The sequence below is a fragment of the Andrographis paniculata genome, unplaced genomic scaffold, assembly GCF_009805555.1.
Source record: "Andrographis paniculata isolate CXL003 unplaced genomic scaffold, ASM980555v1 Contig80END, whole genome shotgun sequence".
Lineage (NCBI taxonomy): Eukaryota > Viridiplantae > Streptophyta > Magnoliopsida > Lamiales > Acanthaceae > Andrographis > Andrographis paniculata.
In genome coordinates this window covers 1,924,303-1,947,351 of record NW_026137618.1, presented here as the reverse complement: position 1 = coordinate 1,947,351, position 23,049 = coordinate 1,924,303, and the positions used below count along the sequence as shown (strand labels likewise).

The window sequence follows — 23,049 nt, the reverse complement described above, 5'->3', positions numbered from 1 at the left end:
GCCCATAGGTTGCTTGCCAAGGTGGATTTCTTCACGTCTAGCATCACTATGACTTCCCCTTTCTTCAAGAGTAGCAACCTTATCGAAAACCTCATCGAGTTTCTTTTCCATGTTTTGATCAACCTTCCTTAACAAGGCCTCCGCATAAGCCTTCATCCGAGCATCCACAACATCATCTATGTCATCTCGAACATGATCAACTTGACTCCGTAGGTCATGTATCTCTCGACCTTGCTGATCCACATGAGATGTCATGCTATCCATCTTTCCACCTAACTCGTCTTTAATATCTCCCATATCTTTGCTTTGCTTATTTATCGTAGCCAAGATATCATCCAACGAAGCCATACCTGCACCAAAACAAACTAATATATGTATATTGAAAGTTAGTTCTCACAATTCCCCCCCACTCGCACACTCGTGTATACCTCTCGACAAATGGATAGAGTTTCCAAGCTCTTAAAGTGTGCCTTGATGGAGTCGTAAAGGTGGAACCTGAGTGACGTACGCGTTTAAAGTGGACAAAAAACTTTAAACACGACTCAATCAAAGAAAGCTCAAGATAGTGTCAATCATGCAATGCAAAGAACCAAGCTCATTCATTCACGGACAAATGACCAAACATACACAACACACAAATGCCGGAACTAAGCAAGTCGACAACAAACACAAGCTGAATGATCTCAACAACCACCAAATCACCACAATACTCAACTCCCTTTAAAACGTGTCAAACGAATATGACAAGCACAAAATCGATCCAAACTCAAAAACCCAAAACTGAATAATAAATGTCAATTAAAACCTCATAAAAACTAATTTATATAACTTTCTCCCCACTTCAAAGCTTTCCAATGACATATCATACGCGAAAAACGGAACTCGTATGGGAAAACTACAACTCAAACAAGATTATCGACAAAAATATTGCTCTAGTCCTCCCGTTCGATTTTGTTTTTTGTATTTCATTTTTTTTTCAAATATTTTGGTTTTCTTTTTTTTTTTTTCTTTTCTTTGCAACAATTTTTTTTTTCAACTTTTTTTTTTTTTTACTTTTTTCACGGCAATATTACGAGGCCTAGGCAAAACAATACATCAACAATAACTCCTTACACTTCCCCAACAACATCCAACTCAAAATTATTTCAACCTCATTTTAAACAACAACGAACTCAACAACCCGCAAACTTGCAAAACTCAAACAAGAGCAAAATCGCAAAACTCAAACAAGAACAAACTTGCAACACTCGAACAAGAACAAACTCGCAAAACTCAAACAAGAGCATGAAGTGTAAATTAAAATCACTCGTCAACAAAGTCACAAGCTTGAGTTCATATAATGCATATGGATGTAAGGTGCATGTTGTACACTAGGAAGCATAGAGGATCAAATCGTCTACACTTGAAGGCCAAACAATGACAAAACTCGAGATCAAATCTACGTCAAGAATATGCAATAAACAGCTCGACTACGCAACTAGAGGAATGAATAAAAAAAGAAAAGATAACAAAGGAATTTTTTTTTCAGAATTTTCGGAATAAAGATAGTGTAAATTGATCAAACTGCTCTGATACCAAAATTAAATATATGTTATGGACCGAATTGATCAACTACACAAGACACGGAATAAACTAACTAAAACGGAACTAACTAATAAACAACGACAAAGAACGAACAACTAAACATAACTAACTAAGCAAGAAAGAACAAATTAACTAAACGGAAACGAATAAAGCGAGAAAAAGGATAATCGAAAGAGAAGCAAACCTAAGTAAGTACTAACGTAAGCACGACCCGATACCCTTCTAGCATCGAACCATCCTCCACGAAGGCACCACCTCGGTCGACACTTTGGAGAGCTCTTCCACCTTCCCCAAATGCCACGAACTTGAGGCTTTATACTCAAACCCGAATTTTTAAACTAAACCCCATGGAGCATGCAATGGAATTGCATTCCATGAAATATTAGACTAAAAGAGAAAGTATTGCTATCAAGCATAACTTTCCATAATAAAGGAAATGATCAATAATGATCAAATATTCATAAAAATATATTTGCTTGGTGTGTTTTACAAAGCACCTTAAGAGTCCTATTTATAGGAGTGGGGGAAGGGGCAAGTGGAGTGATTTTCCAATGTGGGATAGGTTTAGTATAACTAAGTAACCTCTCATTGATTGACACCTAGCTAATGGTCCCCTCTTGCATGTGAGAGGCATGTGAGAGAGCTTATTATATATGTATATGTATAAGTGGTCCCAATAGATGGCCCCCCCCCCCACTTGAGCATGTGCAACCTAGGTTTATATAATTATTTATTAAACCCTCTATTTTAGCAAACTCCTAGGTTTGCACAACTTTTCCGTTAGTTTTCCGGTTGAGGCGTTGCAAGCTCCAATATAACCTTTACAACCACGGCACTCGCCCTAGGCTTTCCATCAAGTCCTCGCATGTTGTAACATAGTCCGTTGGTTGGGCTCCAATTCTCTAATTTCTTTATTAGGCCTTGCAATTTTTCAATGCACGCTTTCGCTCGAGCTCTCGAGGCTGGTCCGATTGGAATATGTGGAATTGCAAGTCCCGATCTTTTCGTATCCATGTCAATGGGCTCGCACAGAAAGGACGGACTATGACCGAGAATCTGGGGCGAAAATGTCAACCCATGAAAATACTCCTCCACTCCAAGTCGCAAACGCCCTCGTGTGATGTTCTTAATTGAGTGCACCGACGTTGTTTCTCGCACCCTCGACATGTTGGTGAAGGTGAAAAGGTTGGAATGTCAATGGAGGATGACAATGATAAAGTGTGAATTAAAAAATCAAGGAAAAAGGCATGGAGAAAATGAAGGTAAAATCAAGAATAAAAGAAAAATGATATGCATTCAAGGCATATCAACCACGTGTTCCATATCCGAGTCGCCTCAAAACAGGACAAGAGATTAAGATTTTTCTAAATTTCCTGAATTTTTTAAGAAGTTGCACATTCATTTTTTTTCTATTTTTTTTGATGCTATTGCGTAGATACCTATATATGCCAAATTTTCTACGAAGACTTTTCAAAGAAAAGGTCGATCGATGATGACAAACGGTTGGCACTAACATGAGGTTGTAGGCATTGTTTCACAAACAAAATTATCCATTAAACAAATAAATCCAATAAGCTACACCACTCCTTGTGTTATTGCCACTCGTAAATTTAGTCATGCTTTATGTCACTTAGGTTCAAGTATAAACTTAATTCCGTATTCAATTTTCAGGGAATTGGGAATTGGAGTGGTGAAGCCAACTTGAATACAACTCCAATTAGCCAACCCCTCTATATGAACACCATTAAGAATTGTTGGAGATGTTTCTATCCAAGTTGAAAATTTCATCTTTCTGGTAGATTTTTTTGTATTAGATATGAGAAAAAATATGGATATGTCCCTTATTTTAGGAATACCATTCATAAAAACTAGGCGTGCAATGGTGGATATGGATGATGGAAAAATCACTTTGAAGGTCGATGAGGAGCAAGTCTGTTTTGATGTGCCCAACGTAATTTAAATGCACGAAGGATGGTATGATGTTTAGAAAAAGATTGAGTCTCACAAGAATTTTATGATTTATATGATTATTGCTTTCATTTAAAAGCTTCCCAAGAAGATGCTACGGAAGTTAATACAAAGGAAAATCACAAATTTAAAAGTAAGGACAAATTGAGATTCATTAAACTTGTACATAAGACGCAAGCTTATTCCGTGGGTTGAAAAATCCCTGATATTCAATTAAAACCACTTTCTAAATATCTTAAATATGAGTTTCTTGGTGAAAATAATACTTTACCTATAATTATGAATGCTTTTTTAAAATGCACATGAATTAAGTGCACTAATGGATGTTTTGAGAAAGCATGTGAAGGCCATAGGTTGGACAATCTATGACTAAAAAGGACTGATTCCATCATTGTGCACTCATTATATTTACATGGAATACAACTACAAGCCCATTCGGAAACTACAAAGAAGATTAAATCCTCAGTTGCAAAGTGTTGTAAACACGAAACTAATCAAACTACTCGTGCATGTATCATATATCTAATTTCTGATAGTGAGTGGATAAGTTCTGCACAGGTAGTTCCCAAAAAAGATGGGATGACAGTTTCAAAATGAGGAAGGTGATCTTGTGCCGGCTGGTGAAGGGCTACAGAGTGTGCATAAACTACCAGCGGTTGAATGAAAAAACCAAAAAAACACCATTTTTCTACTTCATTTAATTGACCAAGCATTGAAACATCTAGCAGGCTCCTTTACCACCTGAAGACTAAGATAATACCACCCAAGGACTAAGACAATACCATCTTCACTTGCCCATATAATACGCTTACATATAAGCATATGCTTTTTTGTTTTTGCAATGCACCGACTATTTTTTCGGTGTTGTATGATGTTAATATTTCCAAACCTTAATTGAGCCATGTATTGAAGTATTTATGGATGATTTTTCTATTTTTGGATCTGAAGTTGAGAAGTATAGGACAATTTAGACAAGGTACTACTTCGGTATGAAGAATTCAGCATTGTCCTCAATTGGGAAAAATTTCGTTTTATGGTGACGAAGAGGATTGTGTTAGGCCATAAATTTTCCAAAGAGGGCATATAGGTACACCCAACCAAGGTTGCGGTTATTGAGAAACTGCCATCACCAAAGTATATTAGAGCTTTGCAGAGTTTTTTTACAACATGCCCGGTTCTATAGGTGTTTTTTTTTCTAAGTTTTTTCTAAAATAGTCCTTTTTTTCCAAATTGGAGTTTACCATTTGAAATCATGTGCGATGCAAATGACTCGGCTGTTAGGCCAATGCTTAGGTAGCGTAAAGAAAAGAATTGCATGTTATTTATTATTCCAGTCAAGCACTTAATCAAGCCAAAAGAAATTACAAGGTCACAGAGAAGAAACTCCTTTCTATTATTTATGTATGCAAAAAATTTCGACCTTATTTAATTGAGTCGAAAATAACTTGAAGAGGGAAACCTTACATTTGGAGCTTGGATTTCTAAAGCCCTGAATGGTTGTTTGCAATTAGGGCACTCCAGAACTCTATTACAATAAACTCGAAAGTACTCATAGTGTATGTTACACGCGCGGCATGATGTCCAAAATGTGTTTTGTGAAGGCAAATTAGCACTTGATCGCGACTCTTCTGTGGTGGAAGCATTATGAGATCCGTTGACGTCTCCATTAGACTCCATTTTGGGATACTAAAGAAAAAAATAGAATTATTGAAACATACACAATAACCACATAAATTAGTGAAGTATGACCAATTATGTAATTGAAAATTTTAATTTATAATTTTAAAATCATCTTGTAACTGTAATAATGCATTGAAACCTAATGATTGCAAAATGAGTGAACTTTTTTATTGAAACATTTCTACAACAAAAATGGACATATGAAAATTTATTCTCTCAAAAGTGATGTTACGGCCATTGTATGCAAAATATTGAATTTAGGATGTGTTTATGTAATAAAAGAATATGACAACATACATGAATTTCACATTTCTTTGTTTAATTTTTTATAGTAGCAATATTAATTACCAAACTAAAATAGTATTTTCTTCAAATTATGTTAAAAGTGTAGTCGTTCATAGTTTTAATCCAATAAAAATTCATTCAACTCGATCGGTATCTAAATAATAAAATAAAAGTAACTAGATTTTGTAAAAATTGTTTGAATCAATAACTTGATTTTATTGACAAAAACAATAGAAATCGAGCAAGAACACACATAACAAAATAAAAATAAAACATTAAAGTTAAAATACTTTGAGTTAACAAAGTGTATAGAGTCTCAACCTCTTCTACACCACCTACAAATGATTCGAACACAAAATCACAAGAACCAACCCCCAAAGATGTGACCAAACAACTTGCTAGCCCATACCCTCTCACAATAACGATCTATAACACTTTCGAAGACTAAACCTCAAGATTGTTCAATTTACAGTTGAGAAGAACACACCACTCACAAAATTCCTCAAAGGACACTCAAAATACAATCGACGGAGAAGACATGGTTAGTCCACTTGTCACCGGAAAGAAGATCGCTGGATCTCAAACTTTTCAAAATACAAAAGCTAAGAATTGAAAGAAAAAACTTACCTTACCAAGATGATTAGCAAAGAAGAACTAAAAGAAGGAACAACCCGGCCGCTTGAGAGAGAAGACAGAGAGTTAATAATAATGAGAGACTAGCGGCAACGCATATACATATCTATATTAGATCGGAATCAAAGGCTCACAATAAAACCCTCCATCAGACGGTTGTGGATTAATCTTGCAAGTGGATCGAGCTAAACGCGTTAGGCCAAAAAAATGGGCTTGGTTCTTACATTCAGCTTCAATTCAACTTCTGCCTCAACTTAATTATGGGCCAAAATTCAACTTCTGTGTGGTCATCATCGTCAGAAATAAAATTTTACTACACAAATAAAAGAAAAAACTTAGTAAGAAAATTTTTAAAAAGTTGCAATACATGATTAAAATCTACAACTTTACATGAATAGTATCACATGGGTGAGTTTGTCTGGGGGTTTGGATTTTGAGTTGGAATTTGAATAGTTAAAAATTTGAATTGAAATAGTGGTATGATGTAATATAAATAAGTATTAATGTGATGTTTTGAATATAAAATTAATTTTTAGTATAATATAAAAAATAAAAAATAAATATTTTATTTTATATTTTTTAGGAAAAAATTTGTATGAATAGTATTAATTTATCAAAATTCTCCAAAAAAAAAAAAAAAAAAAAACACACCTCATATGCATCACAATGTATATAGTCTTCATATAAGTGACTCAAACTTAAAAGAAAATACTACTTTTGTTCTCATTACACTAGATTAACTTCCAAAACAATGTTCCCCATTTTTATTTGTTCTTTAGCCACTATATCACCAATAAAATGAAAATGTTCTATTATGAAATACAAGATTCTTATATAAAAATATTACAAATTAATTATCCATAAAATATTGTTATTTTTTAATCTACTGTCAAACTCTAAAAAAGTATTTTAGAGTGAGACAAATGAAGTCTAAAAATATCATTACCTTATTTTAACTACAATACAAAAATATCATTATTTTTATTTAAGTACATTTCAAAACAAATAAGAATAAGTTTATTTTTTCGTTTTTTTTATTATATTATATAAAAATATAATACTATTATTATTAAAAAATATATATATGTTTTAAAAGTAAATAATTATATTGATATGGACTAAGGCAGCATTTATATTTAAAACGGAGATTTAAAATTTTAATATTTAAATAATAATTGGTGATATTTATTTATGTAAGATTTGTATTAATTGTTATATAGTACTTTCTTTGTTCCATATTAAATATTTTTTTTTTGTCGTCTGTTCCACATAATTTTTCTATTTTATTTTTTAAAAAATAATTATATTTTAATTATATTTTAAATTTTATAATTTATAATTTTTTTAATTTTAATTAAACTATTAAATTATTTTAATTTTAATATGTATTACTAATATATTTTTTAATTATTCACTAATTATACTTCTTCTAAAATCTTGTGTTTACAATGTGGATGATTGTGATGAGATGAAAAAAATAGTAAAGTAATATAATAGCACACACACAGCTAGTCATACACTCTTTCACGAGTTTGAACCCCAACCTCAACCACGTAGAAGGAGAGGTCAATCGTTTGAACTATACTTATACAAGTGTATACTTTTGGCATATAGAAGAAGTATTGAATAGGTATATATAAGTCTCATAGGCATATATAGGCATTGGTTACTATCATGTTGATTTGATATAAGTAACACAGATTTATAAAGAAAATAGCAAATATCCAATAATACATATTAATACAGTATATCATACATTTTGATAACACATTATATAATTTTATTTAACATAATATATTGTGATTTAAACACAATAAGCGAATTATATAGCACAACACAATATATCACTCAATTGCAAATATCAATATAATATATAATATATATTTTGAAAGCACATTATATAATTCAATGTAGTACAATGTATTATATTTTAGTACAATATGCATATTATATAGCATAGCACAATTTGTACCTCATACAACACGTATTTTTATATAACATATTATATCATATGTGCCTTGTGATAGAATGATAATTCTTTTAAGTTAGTATGTTAATTTGGTCAAATCAGCACGGTCTTGACTTGATCAATTCAACACCTATATGCTTTAAAAAAAGAGTAGAATAAATCATAAAAACTTGTATCAAGAGATAATGTTTGTGTTGTCCCGTTATAGATGACTTAATGTTGTGGGATGAACTCGTGACTAGACGGTCACTTTTGGATCTTGTTTATTGTACATAATTCGTTTAGATTAGATTTGATCAATCTATTCAGAATGCATTTAAAAAATAATAATTGCGTCACGGAGAGAGAGAGAGAAAAAGTATGTAGGCTTGTGCAATAGAAATTTGTTTGTGTAAAGCAACTTAATTAGAATTTGGAGTCTGAGGTGCATATTTATATATATATATATATTAATTTTATTTGTCAGTATTAATCAGGGTGTTTCTTTAAGAAAGTTTGGCCTCATTTTACTCTGTAATTACTGTGTGCACAATGAAATAGGCGTCAAACCACCCCTATCCACCCTATCTATATTGTCTATGCCAACAGAAGTTGGATTGCAGCTTTATTTTTATTTATATATTTATTTTTTAAATAATTAAAATATTATGTAATTTTATTATAATTAGATGAAAAAAATATATATACAATATATATGTCTTTTTGTAGAGAATAAAATTTTCTATAATATAAATAAATAAAAATTTTAATATATATATATGTTGCTTATAATATAAATTCATGATCAAATCATACAATATAAATTTTATCAATTAAATTTAATACACATTTATATTATTTTATTTATTATCTAACAAATTAATACACATTGCAAACTCCAACCAAACCCAGAGACAAAAGAAACAACAAAATTCAAACTCATCCCAAAATTCAAATAAAAATCAAACCCAAACCCAACTTTGCGGAAACTCCCCTAAAGAAACACACCCTAAGTTTTATTTATAAGTAAGGACATATATTAATAAAGTTGAGCAGAAGAGAAGTGTGAGAGGTAGGGAGGGCGGCAATCCAGTCCAATCCATCGATGGCCATGGGGAACACAGCTGCAGTTCTCACCGTCTTCTTGTTCCTGTGGTCTCTTAAGAGCAGGGGCGTGTTGGCGGTTCTTCCTCGGTTGGAATACGTCCCAAGGAAAGGCGACGGCAGCATCGCTTTCCTGGTGGTTGGGGATTGGGGAAGGAAGGGCCACTACAACCAATCTCGCGTCGCTTCTCAGGTCAATTCATTACATATTCTGAATGGAAGGGAAGGTACAAGGTAGATTACTAATTAATTGTTTGCTTTTGGCTTTTGAAAGCAGATGGGGAGAGTTGGGGAAGAGCTGGAGATAGACTTCGTGGTGTCCACCGGAGACAATTTCTACGACGACGGCCTCAAGAGCGAGGACGACGCTGCCTTCCTTCAGTCTTACTCCAAAATTTACACGGCCAGAGCCCTGCAGGAGAAGCCATGGTTCAGCGGTATGTAATCTAATATTAATATTATCATGAAAATCAACAATTCCTCTTAAATCTTATTGAGTTGAATTCATTTGCAAATTGCAAGTACAGTTCTGGGGAACCATGATTACAGAGGAGATGTGTTGGCGCAGCTGAGCCCGGCGCTCCGGCGGATTGACAGCCGCTGGCTTTGCTTGAGGTCCTTCGTCGTCGATGCTGGTGGGTCGGCTCATCTTCCTTTATTTATTATTATACATTGTTTGATATTAATAAATCCTCTAAAAGCAGATGTTGCGGAACTGTTCTTTGTGGACACGACTCCCTTCGTGAGCAAGTATTTTACGGATACCAAAGATCACAAGTATGATTGGCGAGGCGTCCTGCCCCTCAACACCTACATTGCCCCATTATTGAAGGTATTTTTTTCTCTTTCTCTGTATATATATATATATATATAATAATGAGTTTTTCATTCAATAATTTTTTGTGCTATAATTTTTTCATTAATATTTATTTCTCCGAAATATTCATTTGTTTTTTGCACGTAATTATAGAAGTATTAGTATTATATTAGGATATAGTAGTAATAAAATGAAAATGACTAAAATAATCTTATTAGTACGTGTGATATAAAGGTAATGACATTTGTATAATATATTGTAAGTTGTAAGGGTATTTGTAATGTTAGATAGATAGTACAGTTACTAAAAAATGAAATAGATACTTTGTTATGGGACGAAGGAGGTATAAAAAATACTATCACGTAATAGTCATATTTACTTCCTGCGTGTTAATATTTGAATATTAATTATTATATCAAAATATTGTATAAATCACAAGAAAAATAATTTTAGTAGTGTTTTATAATACTAATATAATACTCCCTCCGTCCCAAAAAGAAGTATTCATTTGCTTTTTGCACGTAGTTTTAGAAATATTAGTATTACATTGGGATATAATAAGAATAAAATAGAAATGACTAAAATAACGTTGTTAGTATGTGTGATAGGTAATGACATTTGTGTAATATATTGTAAATTGTAAGGGTATTTGTAATGTTAGGTAGATAGTACAGTTACTAAAAAAAATGAAATGAATACTTTGTTATGGGACGGACTAAAATGAAAAAATGGATACTTTGTTATGAAACGAACAGAGTAATATTTATAAAAAATAATTATATAAATATAAATATATTTTTAATGTTAAAAATAATAACACTTAAAAATAATTTTTTAAAGACATAATACATAGCATAATATATTATCTATATATATTAATATAATACATATAATATTTTAAATAGTAGCAATATTATTTTTTATATTTAATATAAAAAATATAATAATCCACAGCATAGATACACCCAATATGGATGAATCGATATTAACCACGTTGATCCACTGCCGTCATTACACCTTAGTTTAGTTTGTCAAATCTATATTTTAACCAACTTTATGCTTTCTTTTGCGTGTCATCTTAAAAAAAGCTTTTTGCACTCAATATATTTTTAATTTGTCTTATATGTTTCTTACTACTACTACTATTATTATTATTATTATTATTATTATTATTATTATTATTATTATTTTTAAAATAAAAATTACTTATAATTTGATATTTCAATATTTTTTTCAATAAATACACATATTTATACATGATATATTAAAAAAAATAAAATTCCTTATAAATGAATACACAATAATCACACACGAAGGCATTCTTTAATATTTGTCCACAAAAAATATTCTCAATTTACTATTTTGGTGTGTTCAAAAAAATATGTTTCTATCATACTCCCTCCGTCCCAGATATCATGTTTACGTTGCCGTTTATGTCCGTCCCATGTACCATATCAGTTTCCTTTTTGGGAAAATGATTATACACTTTAATCTCATTTTTTTAAATTTTTAAATTTTATTTTTTTAATTTTAATTAAACTAATTGGTTATCTTAATCTTAATTTATAATTATTTATATTATAAGATAATTATTTTCACTAATATATTATTAATTATCTATTAATTACACCCCTCCTAAAATACCGTATTTACAATGTAACAGGCACGGTATCTGGGACGGAGGGAGTATTTAGTAAAAAAAAATTAATTAGTTTTAAAATTTCTACTCACCATTTTCTATCATTTTACATTATTGTTTCTTCACTAAGTCTACATAAGTTTCCATTTTACTCAATAAAAAGGAAAAAAAAAAAAAAAAACCAATAACAACATTGAAATAAGCTGGGGTATATTTTTCAGCAATTTTTCAAAAAAATTTTAACAATTTTACTAAGCAAACACACCCGAGGTTTCTTTAATCTTCATAACAAAAATTTTGAACATATTTTTCATAAAATAAATATGTGAGTTTTATACTTACATTTGTCCTACATAAAATATCTATTTTTAATTTTTTTTTTCGTCACACGTAATTTATCTTTTTCTATTTTTTTTAAAAAATAATTATATATTAATCACTTTTTAAATTTTATAATTCATAATATTTTGATTTTAATTAAATTATTTAATTATCTTAATTTTAATTTATAATTATTAGTATTATATAATAATTATTTTTATTAATATACTTCTTAGGTATTCACTAATTATATTTCATCTAAATTTACATATCTATAATAATATAGATATTTTTACAGGAATAGAGAGAGTGTAAAATTTAAATTTTTATACTAATACATTGGGCGTGTTTGACAATTAGCTGATAGTTGTTAGCTGATTCAATTAGCTGGTTTGACTAGCTGATTCGATTGGCTGTTTGTATTAAAATGTTTGGTAAAACAACTGTTTGATATTAGTTGTTTATACATAAAATGACAATTGAGGACATTTCTATTTTATTTTTGTTTTTAATATATTCAATTATGTTCTTTTGAGTTTAAAATGTTTAAAATTTTTTGTTATTAGTTATTGAAAATTGTAAAAGTGTTATAAAAGTATTTATTTTTATTGCAACTAGATTTTAAAAAATAATATATTTTTATTAAAATATATAAATAGTTTTTTTCTATTGAAAATGATGTAAAATATAACATAATAAATTTTTCGTGTATATATTTATTATGTTAGTTATCGATTAGTTCGTTATATATATAATTTTCAATAAATTTAATTTATTTAATTTATTTTTAGTATAAAATTTATATAATGTAATTTTAATATAAAAATAAATTACTAATATTTATATTTTCTATTTTATGTTGATTTTAATAAATTTATATATTTTACAATTAAAATAATTTTTATATAAAAATTAATTATTTTAAATTTAGAAAAGTAAAACTATATTATAATAAAATATTTTAATATAATGAATAAATAATCAAAATATATTTATTTCTGTAAAATGCATAATAAATTTTTAAGGACATATAAAGAATAAAAAAAAATTTACAGAAAAAGCTATTTCAAAACGTTGGGTAAGTTAGCTTTTCATAAATTAGTTTTTCGGGTCCAAAAAACTATTCCAAAAAACTAATTTACCAAATATCTAAATTAGTTTTTTTGACTGGTCAAACAGCTAAAACTATTCAATAAGCTAAAAATTCATCATAATTGATATAGTTTTAAAATATTTTAACATGAATTTTAATTTTATTATTAGTTAAATATGTCGTCTCATATGGAAACAAAATTAGACACCATTATTATGCTCTTGTCTAATTCTCTGTATAATTTCATGGCCTACCAAACTCTGCCTCTTCTATCATTATTCTTTTCTCTTCACTAGTTTTTTAGTTTTATATGCTTCTTCTGTCGTAAAAAAAAAAAAAATTACATTTGATTTGACACATATTTTAAAAAAAATAAATAAAAATAAAAATAAATTTTTTAGAATAAATAAAAAGTGAAAAAAAAATAATATTTTTTTCTGACACATGTTTTAAAATAAAAATAATTTTTTTAGAGTAATAAAAAGTAAAAAAAAAAATAATGTTTTTTCTGACACATGTTTTAAAAAAAATAGATAAAAATAAAAATAAATTTTTTAGAGTAAATAAAAAGTAAAAAAAAAAAATAATATTTTTTTCTAAAAAAAATCCAAGAATAAATTTTAATGGCAATAAAAAAAACAAATAAAAATAAATTTTTATAACAAAGGAAGTAATATGTTTTGAATTATATATAAATATTTTAATTATTACTTAATTTTTATTAAATAATTTTATACATTAAATGAAAATATATTATTCATTTCACACTATTATTAATAAAAAAACGTACTTCTTTTGTCGTATAAAAAATATTATTATTTTATTTTTGTATTATTATATTTAATATTACTATTTTTATATTTGTATAAATTATAAAAATTTCATTATATTTGTATTATATAATACTAATATAAATATTTTTATTTTTTATTTTTTTTATTTGTACTAAGTATTAATACAATAATTAATATTCAAATATCTACCCATAAAAAAACAAATGACAATCTCTTTATGAAAAAAATGGAGTATTATATTTTCTCACAATATATTATATCAAAATACTATTTAAGTAAAAATAATAATCAACATTACGTTCCAAAAATTTCAAACAACAATCAAACAAATTTATTTGACTATATATTCATTGATTTTTTTTGAAATATATGTATATATTTTTTATTTTTATTAATATATTAAATTATTTTTATTTTTATTTTATACTCTCTCTCCGGTGTCCACTTTATTGTAGAAATAGAAATTTATAAAAATTATAATTAATAAATAATTAAAAATATATTAGTGAAAATAATTATAATATAATAAAAATAATTATATATTAAGATTAAGATAACTAATTACTTTTATTACAATTCAAAAGTTATAAATTAAAAAATATAAAATAAGATTAAAGTGTATAATTTTGTTCCAAGAAAGGAAAATGACAAAATAAGGGTGTGTTTGTTTAGGAGTTCATATTTTGAGTTGAGATTTAAATAGTAAAAAATTTGAATTTAAATAGTTGCACGATGTTATATAAATAGGTGTTGATTTGATGTTTTTAATGTAAAATTGATTTTTAATATAATATAAAAATAAAAATAGATCTTTGATTTGATATTTTTTTTAGGAAAAAAATAGGATGAATAATATATTTAAAATTCAATTCCCAAACAAATACATCCCTTAAGATATGAAAATATGGATATGATAAATGGGATCGAGGAAGTATTATCTAATAACTTTAATCAATACATTATTATTATAGTACTTGCAAAATCATCAAAACACCATGGGTTTGCTTATTTTGTGGAATAATTTAAAAAAAATATTTTTTTTATATAAAAAAAAATTATGCAGATGATATAAAAATAATAAATATATTTAATATATTAAATTTTTTAAAAAGATATATTAATCTGTTTTCACAAAACAAGAAAATTACGTCTCGGTCACCTCAAATTAAAATTTTCAAATTTCGAAACTCGTTTAAAATTCAAAATAGTAAAAGGTGAATTATTATTATTATTATTATTTGAATTTTGAATAATAAATTTTTTAATTAAAATAATTATTTTAATATAATATAAATATTTAATTTAACTTTTTTTAATTTAAAATTTAATCTAATATACTACTATAATAAATAAAACATACTATGTGTTTAATTTAATTTTATTTTTTCCAAAAAACAATTGAAAATTAATAAAAAAAATTTGAAAAAATCTTTACATCAAACACATGAATCATTGCATACTAACAGACCCATCTTATTTTTCTAATTAAAAACTAAAAAATACGACAAAACCCAAACAAATTTGAAATACCAACCAAATCCTTTCAGTTGTGTTTGTAGATTTTGGATTCGATTTTTTCTATTTATAAAAATTATTCTAAAAACTATCAAATCAGATATTTAATTTATTTTATATTAGAAATTAATTAAAATTTAAAACATCACAATTAAAAATTATTTCAATTAAAAAAAAAATAAAAAATAAACTATTAGGTCTACAACCAAACACAGGCATTAAAGTTAAACATATTTATACTCTCTCCGTCCTATGTAATATGGGTGTATTACTGTAGACACGGAAATTTAGGTAAAGTATAATTAATAAATAATTAAGAACTGTATTAGTAAAAATAATTATAGATTAAGATTAAGATACATAAATAGTTTAATTAAAATTAAGAAAATTATAAAATTTAAAATTTAAAATGCGATTAAAGTGCATAATTATATTTTCAAAAATAAAAATGACAAATTATGTGAGACGGACGAAAATAAAAAATAAGAATAAATTATGTGGGGCGGAGGGAGTAATAGTTTAAGAAAATATATTTTGAGAGATAATGGTGCATCAATGATTGTTTAATTACACATTATTAGTTATAAGGTATATTTCCAGTGCGTCGTGTCGGCAAAGTACATTATTATATTCATAAAGAATAATACTATGCGTTAATTTACTTTGAATCTTATCTTATGTATATCATTTTTTTATAACAATTCAATGGCGTCTGATTATCTATATATATATATATATATATACATTCGTTTTGCGTTAGAGTTTAGCTAGAGAGCAATGATTGAACATAATATATATATATATATATATATTGAGAAATATTATGCATGTATTAAAATAAACGTGTTGCCCATGCCATGGCCAACCAGCAATGAAAGTTGTAGAAGCATTCTGATATATATATATATATGGGCGGAACTACACGGGTAGGGGTTCTGCAACCCTCAAAATATATGTATTTTTTTTATGTAAATAAATAATAAAATTATGTATTTTATAGTAATTTGTTCCTCATAATTTTTCTATTTTGTAGTGTAAAAAATCACAAAAATTTTATTCGTTTCTTGATTTATATTTTCACTCTTTAAATTTTATTTTTTATACTAAAAAAAATATTAAATTTTATATAATTTTGTTGAAATTTTTCTAAGACATTTACTTTTTTTCATTTTTTTATTTTTTTTTGTCAGGGTGTAGCATGAATAAAAAAAATAACAATATTAAATGAATTAAAAGAAAATCGATTTGTCCCTCCGAACTTTTACTGTTAGTTCCGGCAAAATATATATATATATATAGATATAGATATAGTCCATATAGATATCCTAATCCTATCCATAGAAGTGACAATGGAATGGATATCCTTCTCTTACACCAGAACCTGATCTCAAACTTTACCCAACAAATAAATAAATACATGCATCTGAAAAAAATCAGCGAAAGAAACTGGCGCCAAAAGTAATTTTAAATAATGTATATATATATATATATTTATATTGAAGTCAGTTTGAAACAATAAAGACGCTCTCCATCATTTCTTTTGTAGGACTGTTTTTACAAAGTCTTCCATTTTATACGATCATATTACTTAGGGTGTGTTTGTTTGGGGGTTTGGATTTTTAGTTGGAATTTGAATAGTAAAAATTTTGAATTTGAATAGTTGTATGACATGATATAAATAGGCGTTGATGTGATGTTTTCAATGTAAAATTGATTTCTAGTATAATATAAAAAATAAAAAATAGGTGTTTGATTTGATGTTTTTGGGAGGAAAAAATGGGATGAATAGTAGAAATCTAATTAAATCCCCCAAACAAACATACCCTCTGTTTCGTTATAAGTCAGAACCTATGTAGACATTATCCTCTTCTTTTTTTTTCTTTTTTTTTTTTTTCTTAATTCAAACTTATAATATCATATTTTCTTTTCTCAAAATAAATAAATATATATATGTGCGTTTTAGTTTTATATCTCTTATAAACTAATTTATATTAATTATGGATAAATATATACATTATATATGAAATTTTAGTATTTTTAGTATATATGTATATATACATATACATTTTTAACACAAACACGTCTGAAATCAAATCCTAGTCAGAGCTTTCAAATGGAAAATGACTTATCACTTGATCTATAAGGGTTTGCTTTTTGCTATTTGTAGTTTAAAATACATAATTTTTATATTAAGTATATGGAAGTAAGTAGAAAATTTATTAACCGATAAACATACCCTTTAGTTTCGTCAACCCAATGAAATTTGAAAAAACTTCCTTGAAGTATAATTTTAAAATATTTCTAATAAACTAATTTTTACTAAAATATAATTATACTAAAACTTAATTTACAACCAAACATCTTATTCCTTAGTAATAAAATCCAATTTCCAACAACAACTCTAAACTCGCTAACAAACATTGTGTTAATTACTTATTACAATGTATAAGGAGAAGATGATATGTCATGTTGTTCAGGATTTGGATTCAGCATTGAGAGAATCGAATGCAAAATGGAAGATCCTCGTGGGGCATCATCCAATTCGGAGTGTAGGTCACCATGGCGACACACAAGAGCTCATCGATCAACTTCTTCCCATCCTCGAGGTAATAATTAGTAATATCAACAATTAATCATCTATACATTCCTTAAACATGCCATATCGTATTATCGAATGTTTGTTGTGTTTCGAGTGGAAATTTTGATTTTATTTAATCGTCAATTCCCCAGGCCAACAATGTTGATCTTTACGTAAACGGACATGACCATTGCCTAGAGCACATCAAGGACACCAAAAGGTATATACTTAATTCTACAATATGTATTTATGCATCCGGAATTAATTTATTCAATGTCATGTTAGATTTGTCTGAAATCCGTCTATATTTTTGTTTGTTTGTTTTTTATTTTTGTTTTTGTTTTTAAATAGTAATTGTACTCTTAGATAACTAAAAAAAAATCCTAACTACTTAAACATTATTAAGAAATACCATAATAATTATTTAACTAATTTTCTACTCTGGGATCAATATGATTATTCATATACTTCATTCGTCCACTATAAATTTTCTAGATTTCTTTTTTTTTTTTTTTTGGTTTTTAAAAGTAACTTTATTCATTTACAAAATTTATTACTTCTATTTTAACACATAGTTACCAATTTGTCATTATTTTTTTATTTATTACATTATTTTTCTTATTTTATTTTATTTTATTTTATTAGTTCTTTAATAAATTTCTTATAATACTCACACTCTATCTTTTACATCATTGTATTTATATTAAAATATTATTATTTTTTAATCTTGTGCACAAACAAAGTAACATAAACATCACAGATGCAGCGAATATTATTTTTTAGTAGTATATAGATATAAAAAAATATTAATACTGGGGCATGTGAAGGATAATAACTTGATAATATTGGAATTTATATATATATATATATATATATGCATGGTGCAGCGGAATCCATTATTTGACGAGTGGAGGGGGTTCCAAGGCATGGAGGGGAGGTTTTGACATAGAGACGGAGTTAAGGGGTGGACTGAAGTTTTACCATGACGGACAAGGTTTCATGTCTGTATATGCGACCCTATTCCACATTGAGGTTGCCTTCTACGATGTCTCTGCCACCATTCTTCACAACTTCACGCTCACCAACAACCCTCACTACTCGCTTCTCTAGATTATTATTATTATTATTATTATTTGTTGGAGGATATCAATGAATGATCATATCTACTTTATTATATATATATATGTATATAATAATGGAGGTCTTCTATGTATTATTATTATTATTATTATTATTATTATTACTTCCGTTTTAGTAAAAGAGACTATGTTATTGATCACACAAAAAGTTTAGGTAAATTATAATTAATGAATAAATGTATTAGTAAAAATAATTATTATATAATATAAAATATGTAAATAATTTAATTAAAACTAAAAAAATTATGAATCATGAAATTAAAAATGTGATTAAAGTAAAAATTATCGAATAATGTAGAATAAACATAAATGACAAAAATGAACACTTTATATAGGACCAATGAAATATTATTACTATCAAATTGCATGCTTTGCATGACACAAATAATAAGTGTGTTCACTTAATATTTTATTCCTACATGCATAATTTTTAAAAAAGTATTACAAAAACTTAATAAATATTTATAAAAATAAAAGTCAATAAAAATATACAAAATACTTACTTTGCCCGGCAAAGTTATATTGTTTTTTCTTTTTTCTTTTGTAAATTAACAAAGAAAAGAAAGTAACATAAAGACCGTTTAGAATATTATTGTCAATAATATTTGCACAATTTTTTGTGTATTATAAAAAACATCCAAAATAATAAATATAAACAAAGACACTCTTGAGGTTTTAGACACAACCATAAATACGTGTAGGCAGGCCATGACATTTAAATTCCAGTGGGCCTTGCAGTTGCTTCATGAGCATGCATACTCACAAAGGCAGATTTAGAAAAATTATTCATCGGTGGCAAAATATATAAACTTTAAAATAAATTAAATTAAAATATTTGATTATATTAAAATATATATATATATATAACGAACGATTTACCTTCTACAACTGTTCTCGGCGTTCTTTCATGCCTTGAAGGCAATTAAGTACGGTTTCATTCGGAACATTAACAAGTGCTTCCTTTTCAATAGCACAAATCAACGAATCATTTAAAAAATCATCACTCATCCGATTGCGCAAATATGACTTCACAAGTTTCATAGCAGAAAAATATCTTTCAACTGTTGCTGTTGCGATTCGTAAAACCAAAGCTAACTTCAATAATCGAAAGACATGAGGATATGAAACTTGCTTTACTGTTTGCATGATCAATCTAGCAAGGCTACTGATACTATCTAAGTTAGTAAATATTTCATTTTGAAGTATAGTCTCATAGTAGATGTCAAGTTCACGCTTCAATGTATTTTTTTCCATATTATTAAAATTATATGGATAGAATGTACTTAACTTTACTAACTTTGATGCATCAAACATAAAAATGAATCTTGCGGACTCAAAGCAGCCATATTAATAAGCAACTCAGTACTAACCTTAGTAAATCGATTACGAAACTCTTGAATTTGCATATCCAAAACAGTATTGAAAATGTCTACATCAAAATAGTGCCGATTGGAGATGGTGGTTTTTCGATTTCTTGAAGTAACATAACAATCCTCCAAAATCAAATAACTGAAAATATTCTAGAAGGTCATCTGCTTTGACGCCGGCTCAAACTATTATCGCCATCCTCTTTACAATATTTAAGCACTACAACAACTTCTGAATTGATGACTATATGTGTTCAAGAGGAGAGACATCTGGCTATGGAAGAGGGAGAGAAAGTCAACATGGCGGTGGTGGCCGAAGGAAAGAACATGAAGCATTAAGCCAAGTGTAAAAGGAAGAAAAAAATTCATCCGCAAAAGGACATCAAGAAAGCCAACACGTATTTTTTTTTGTTAAAAGAAAGGACATATAAAGAAAAACTGTTCTAAATACTTCAAGTGGTTTAACAGAAAGGTACTCAACTTTCATTTGTATGGTATGGATCAAATATGGTTAATGTTAATCATAATACATGTTACGAATTCATTGCATGGATTGCAAAACTGGCAGAAACTAGTGGGAAGTGAGTTGAAAGTCTATTTTGGAAACAAGATGTCATCACATGTGGAAGCTATTGGGATTTGCAATCTAATTTTGAGTAGTAGTTTCATTTTTAACTTCGGAAAGGACTTTCTACGGTCCTAGTATTTCTAGAAACTTGATTTCTGTTTCAAAATTAAATTCATGTGGCTACTGCTTTAATTACATAAAATTTGTTTTTAGTTTAATTTTCAAATCAAATGTCATTGGACATGGAGTATTGAGTGATGGTCTTTTTCACTTTAATTTGCAAAATACTAATTGCCCAACAACATTACACGTTCAAGATAATATTGTTTCACAAAATATCATACCAAATAATAAATTTTTATCATTTCCAAAATTTAAAAATCTCCAAAAATCTATGATTAAATGCAACCTTGATCTTTTTCCCACTCTATTTTCTTTCCATATTATTTTAGACTCTTATTCTCCACATTTTAATTTGTATCTTCTTGCATTTTAAAAAAAAATATTGATGAATTATACAGGGTAAAGGACATTTGCTCCCTTATATTCATTCTTGCGTCAATTTCAATCTTTTTTTTATTATTACAATTTTGATCCCTTATGCAATCAATTAATTCAATTTTAGTTCATAATTATGATACTTAATAACTTAATAAATATTAGTATTATTATACTTTCTCCGTCCAAAATCAATATATATTTTTTTGCAATTTGATATATCCAAAATCAATCTATTTGTTTTCTATTTTAGTACGCTACAAAAAAAAAAAAAATTACTACAATTACTCATGGAATTTTTTCGTGAGTAATAATGAAGATTCCGTTAATAAATTGATTATTCACTGAATGACTCATGGAATTTGTTTCGTGAGTTTTTCATAGGTAAACACCTCGTAGGCAATTCCATATGAACAGAAGCTGTGTGTAATCTTGTGAATAATTAACGTACAATATTACTCACTAACCAAGCCAAGTTACACAACAGTATACTAATTGCTTTAACTATCTAACAACTATGGCTACAACTACCTAAATTAAACAGATAGCTAAGCTCGGCTAAGGACTAAAACTGAAGCTAAAAAGGTATAGCTGAATCGTAATATACTAAGACAACAACGGGTAAGCTAATCTAAAATAAACTTATTTTTAACATTTACCATAGTAATTTAATCCCGTATTACAATGCTAGTGCCAGCAAGAATTCACATTACACTAAGAAAAGCAGCCTGGAAATAAATCAACTTAAACAAAATTAATGATGAAATCACGAAAAACCTCCTTTTACTATGATGGTGCAGATTTTTTGGTGGGCTGATCTACTCCAATCTCCTCACACTTGCATGTTTGTTTGTCCTTGAAAAACTTAGTCGACATCGAGGAGGAGCTACAATTAAACCGAAGAACAAGATGTTGGTAGATCGGTCAGTGGAGTGGATGCAACATTTCTTACGCGGGAAGGCTTGAGCTTATCCGAACGGTGATCCAAGGCACTTGTTGCTTTTGGCTTTCCATTTTCCCTATGCCTCCAATGGTTCTTCACCACATTACGAAAATCTGCCGCGCTTTCCTTTGGCAAAATAAGGCTGCCCCGATTTCTTGGTCGAATATTTGCTTGCCTAAAAAACACGGTGGTTGGGGTCTTCGTTTCCTGGCAGACTGGAATATGGCTCTTCTGCCAAATACTTTTGGTCTCTCCTCCCGGACAAGGAGTCATTGTGGATCAAATGGATGCACAATAGATATCTTCGGAACCAAAACATCTGGAGTTTGGAGCCATTGAACCAGCATTCTTACTTCTTAAAATCAATTCTCCAGATTAGAGATAAACTTACTTTAGCAGTTGGAAACTCGGATCAGACCAGAACAACACTGATAAGATGGTTTGGCCTCGGAAAAATCTGATATTTCAGCAGTTTATAACACTCTTAGAGAGCACAAAAGCTGACCTTTCTACAAGTCTGTTTGGGATCATCCTATCCTCCCGAAACATTCTTTTATCTTGTGACTGGCGGCATC

At 28.1% G+C, this 23,049-nt stretch overlaps 1 protein-coding gene and 1 long non-coding RNA gene across 2 annotated transcripts; one reads left to right on the top strand and one right to left on the bottom strand.

The window, feature by feature from the left end:
* Nucleotides 1-4,926: 4,926 nt before the first annotated feature.
* LOC127241028 (uncharacterized) lies at nucleotides 4,927-6,239 on the bottom strand. Its single transcript, XR_007836426.1, has 2 exons — nucleotides 6,145-6,239; nucleotides 4,927-5,238 (listed from the first exon to the last, which is right to left on the bottom strand). It is a non-coding gene; the product is annotated as an uncharacterized LOC127241028 (long non-coding RNA).
* Nucleotides 6,240-9,203: 2,964 nt separating this feature from the next.
* On the top strand, nucleotides 9,204-19,201 carry LOC127241023 (purple acid phosphatase 8-like). The gene is made up of 7 exons (XM_051259902.1): nucleotides 9,204-9,395; nucleotides 9,480-9,639; nucleotides 9,730-9,837; nucleotides 9,907-10,034; nucleotides 17,859-17,987; nucleotides 18,112-18,179; nucleotides 18,847-19,201. The coding sequence occupies exons 1-7, from the start codon at nucleotides 9,204-9,206 to the stop codon at nucleotides 19,067-19,069; spliced, it is 1,008 nt and encodes a 335-aa protein (XP_051115859.1). The 3' UTR covers nucleotides 19,070-19,201.
* Nucleotides 19,202-23,049: the final 3,848 nt, after the last annotated feature.

Coding starts and splice junctions, on each gene's coding strand:
- LOC127241023 (XM_051259902.1), top strand. CDS start 9,204: ATGGCCATGGGGAACACAGCTGCAGTTCTCACCGTCTTCTTGTTCCTG. Junction 9,396..9,479: donor AATCTCGCGTCGCTTCTCAG/GTCAATTCATTA, acceptor TTTTGAAAGCAG/ATGGGGAGAGTTGGGGAAGA. Junction 17,988..18,111: donor AACTTCTTCCCATCCTCGAG/GTAATAATTAGT, acceptor TCAATTCCCCAG/GCCAACAATGTTGATCTTTA.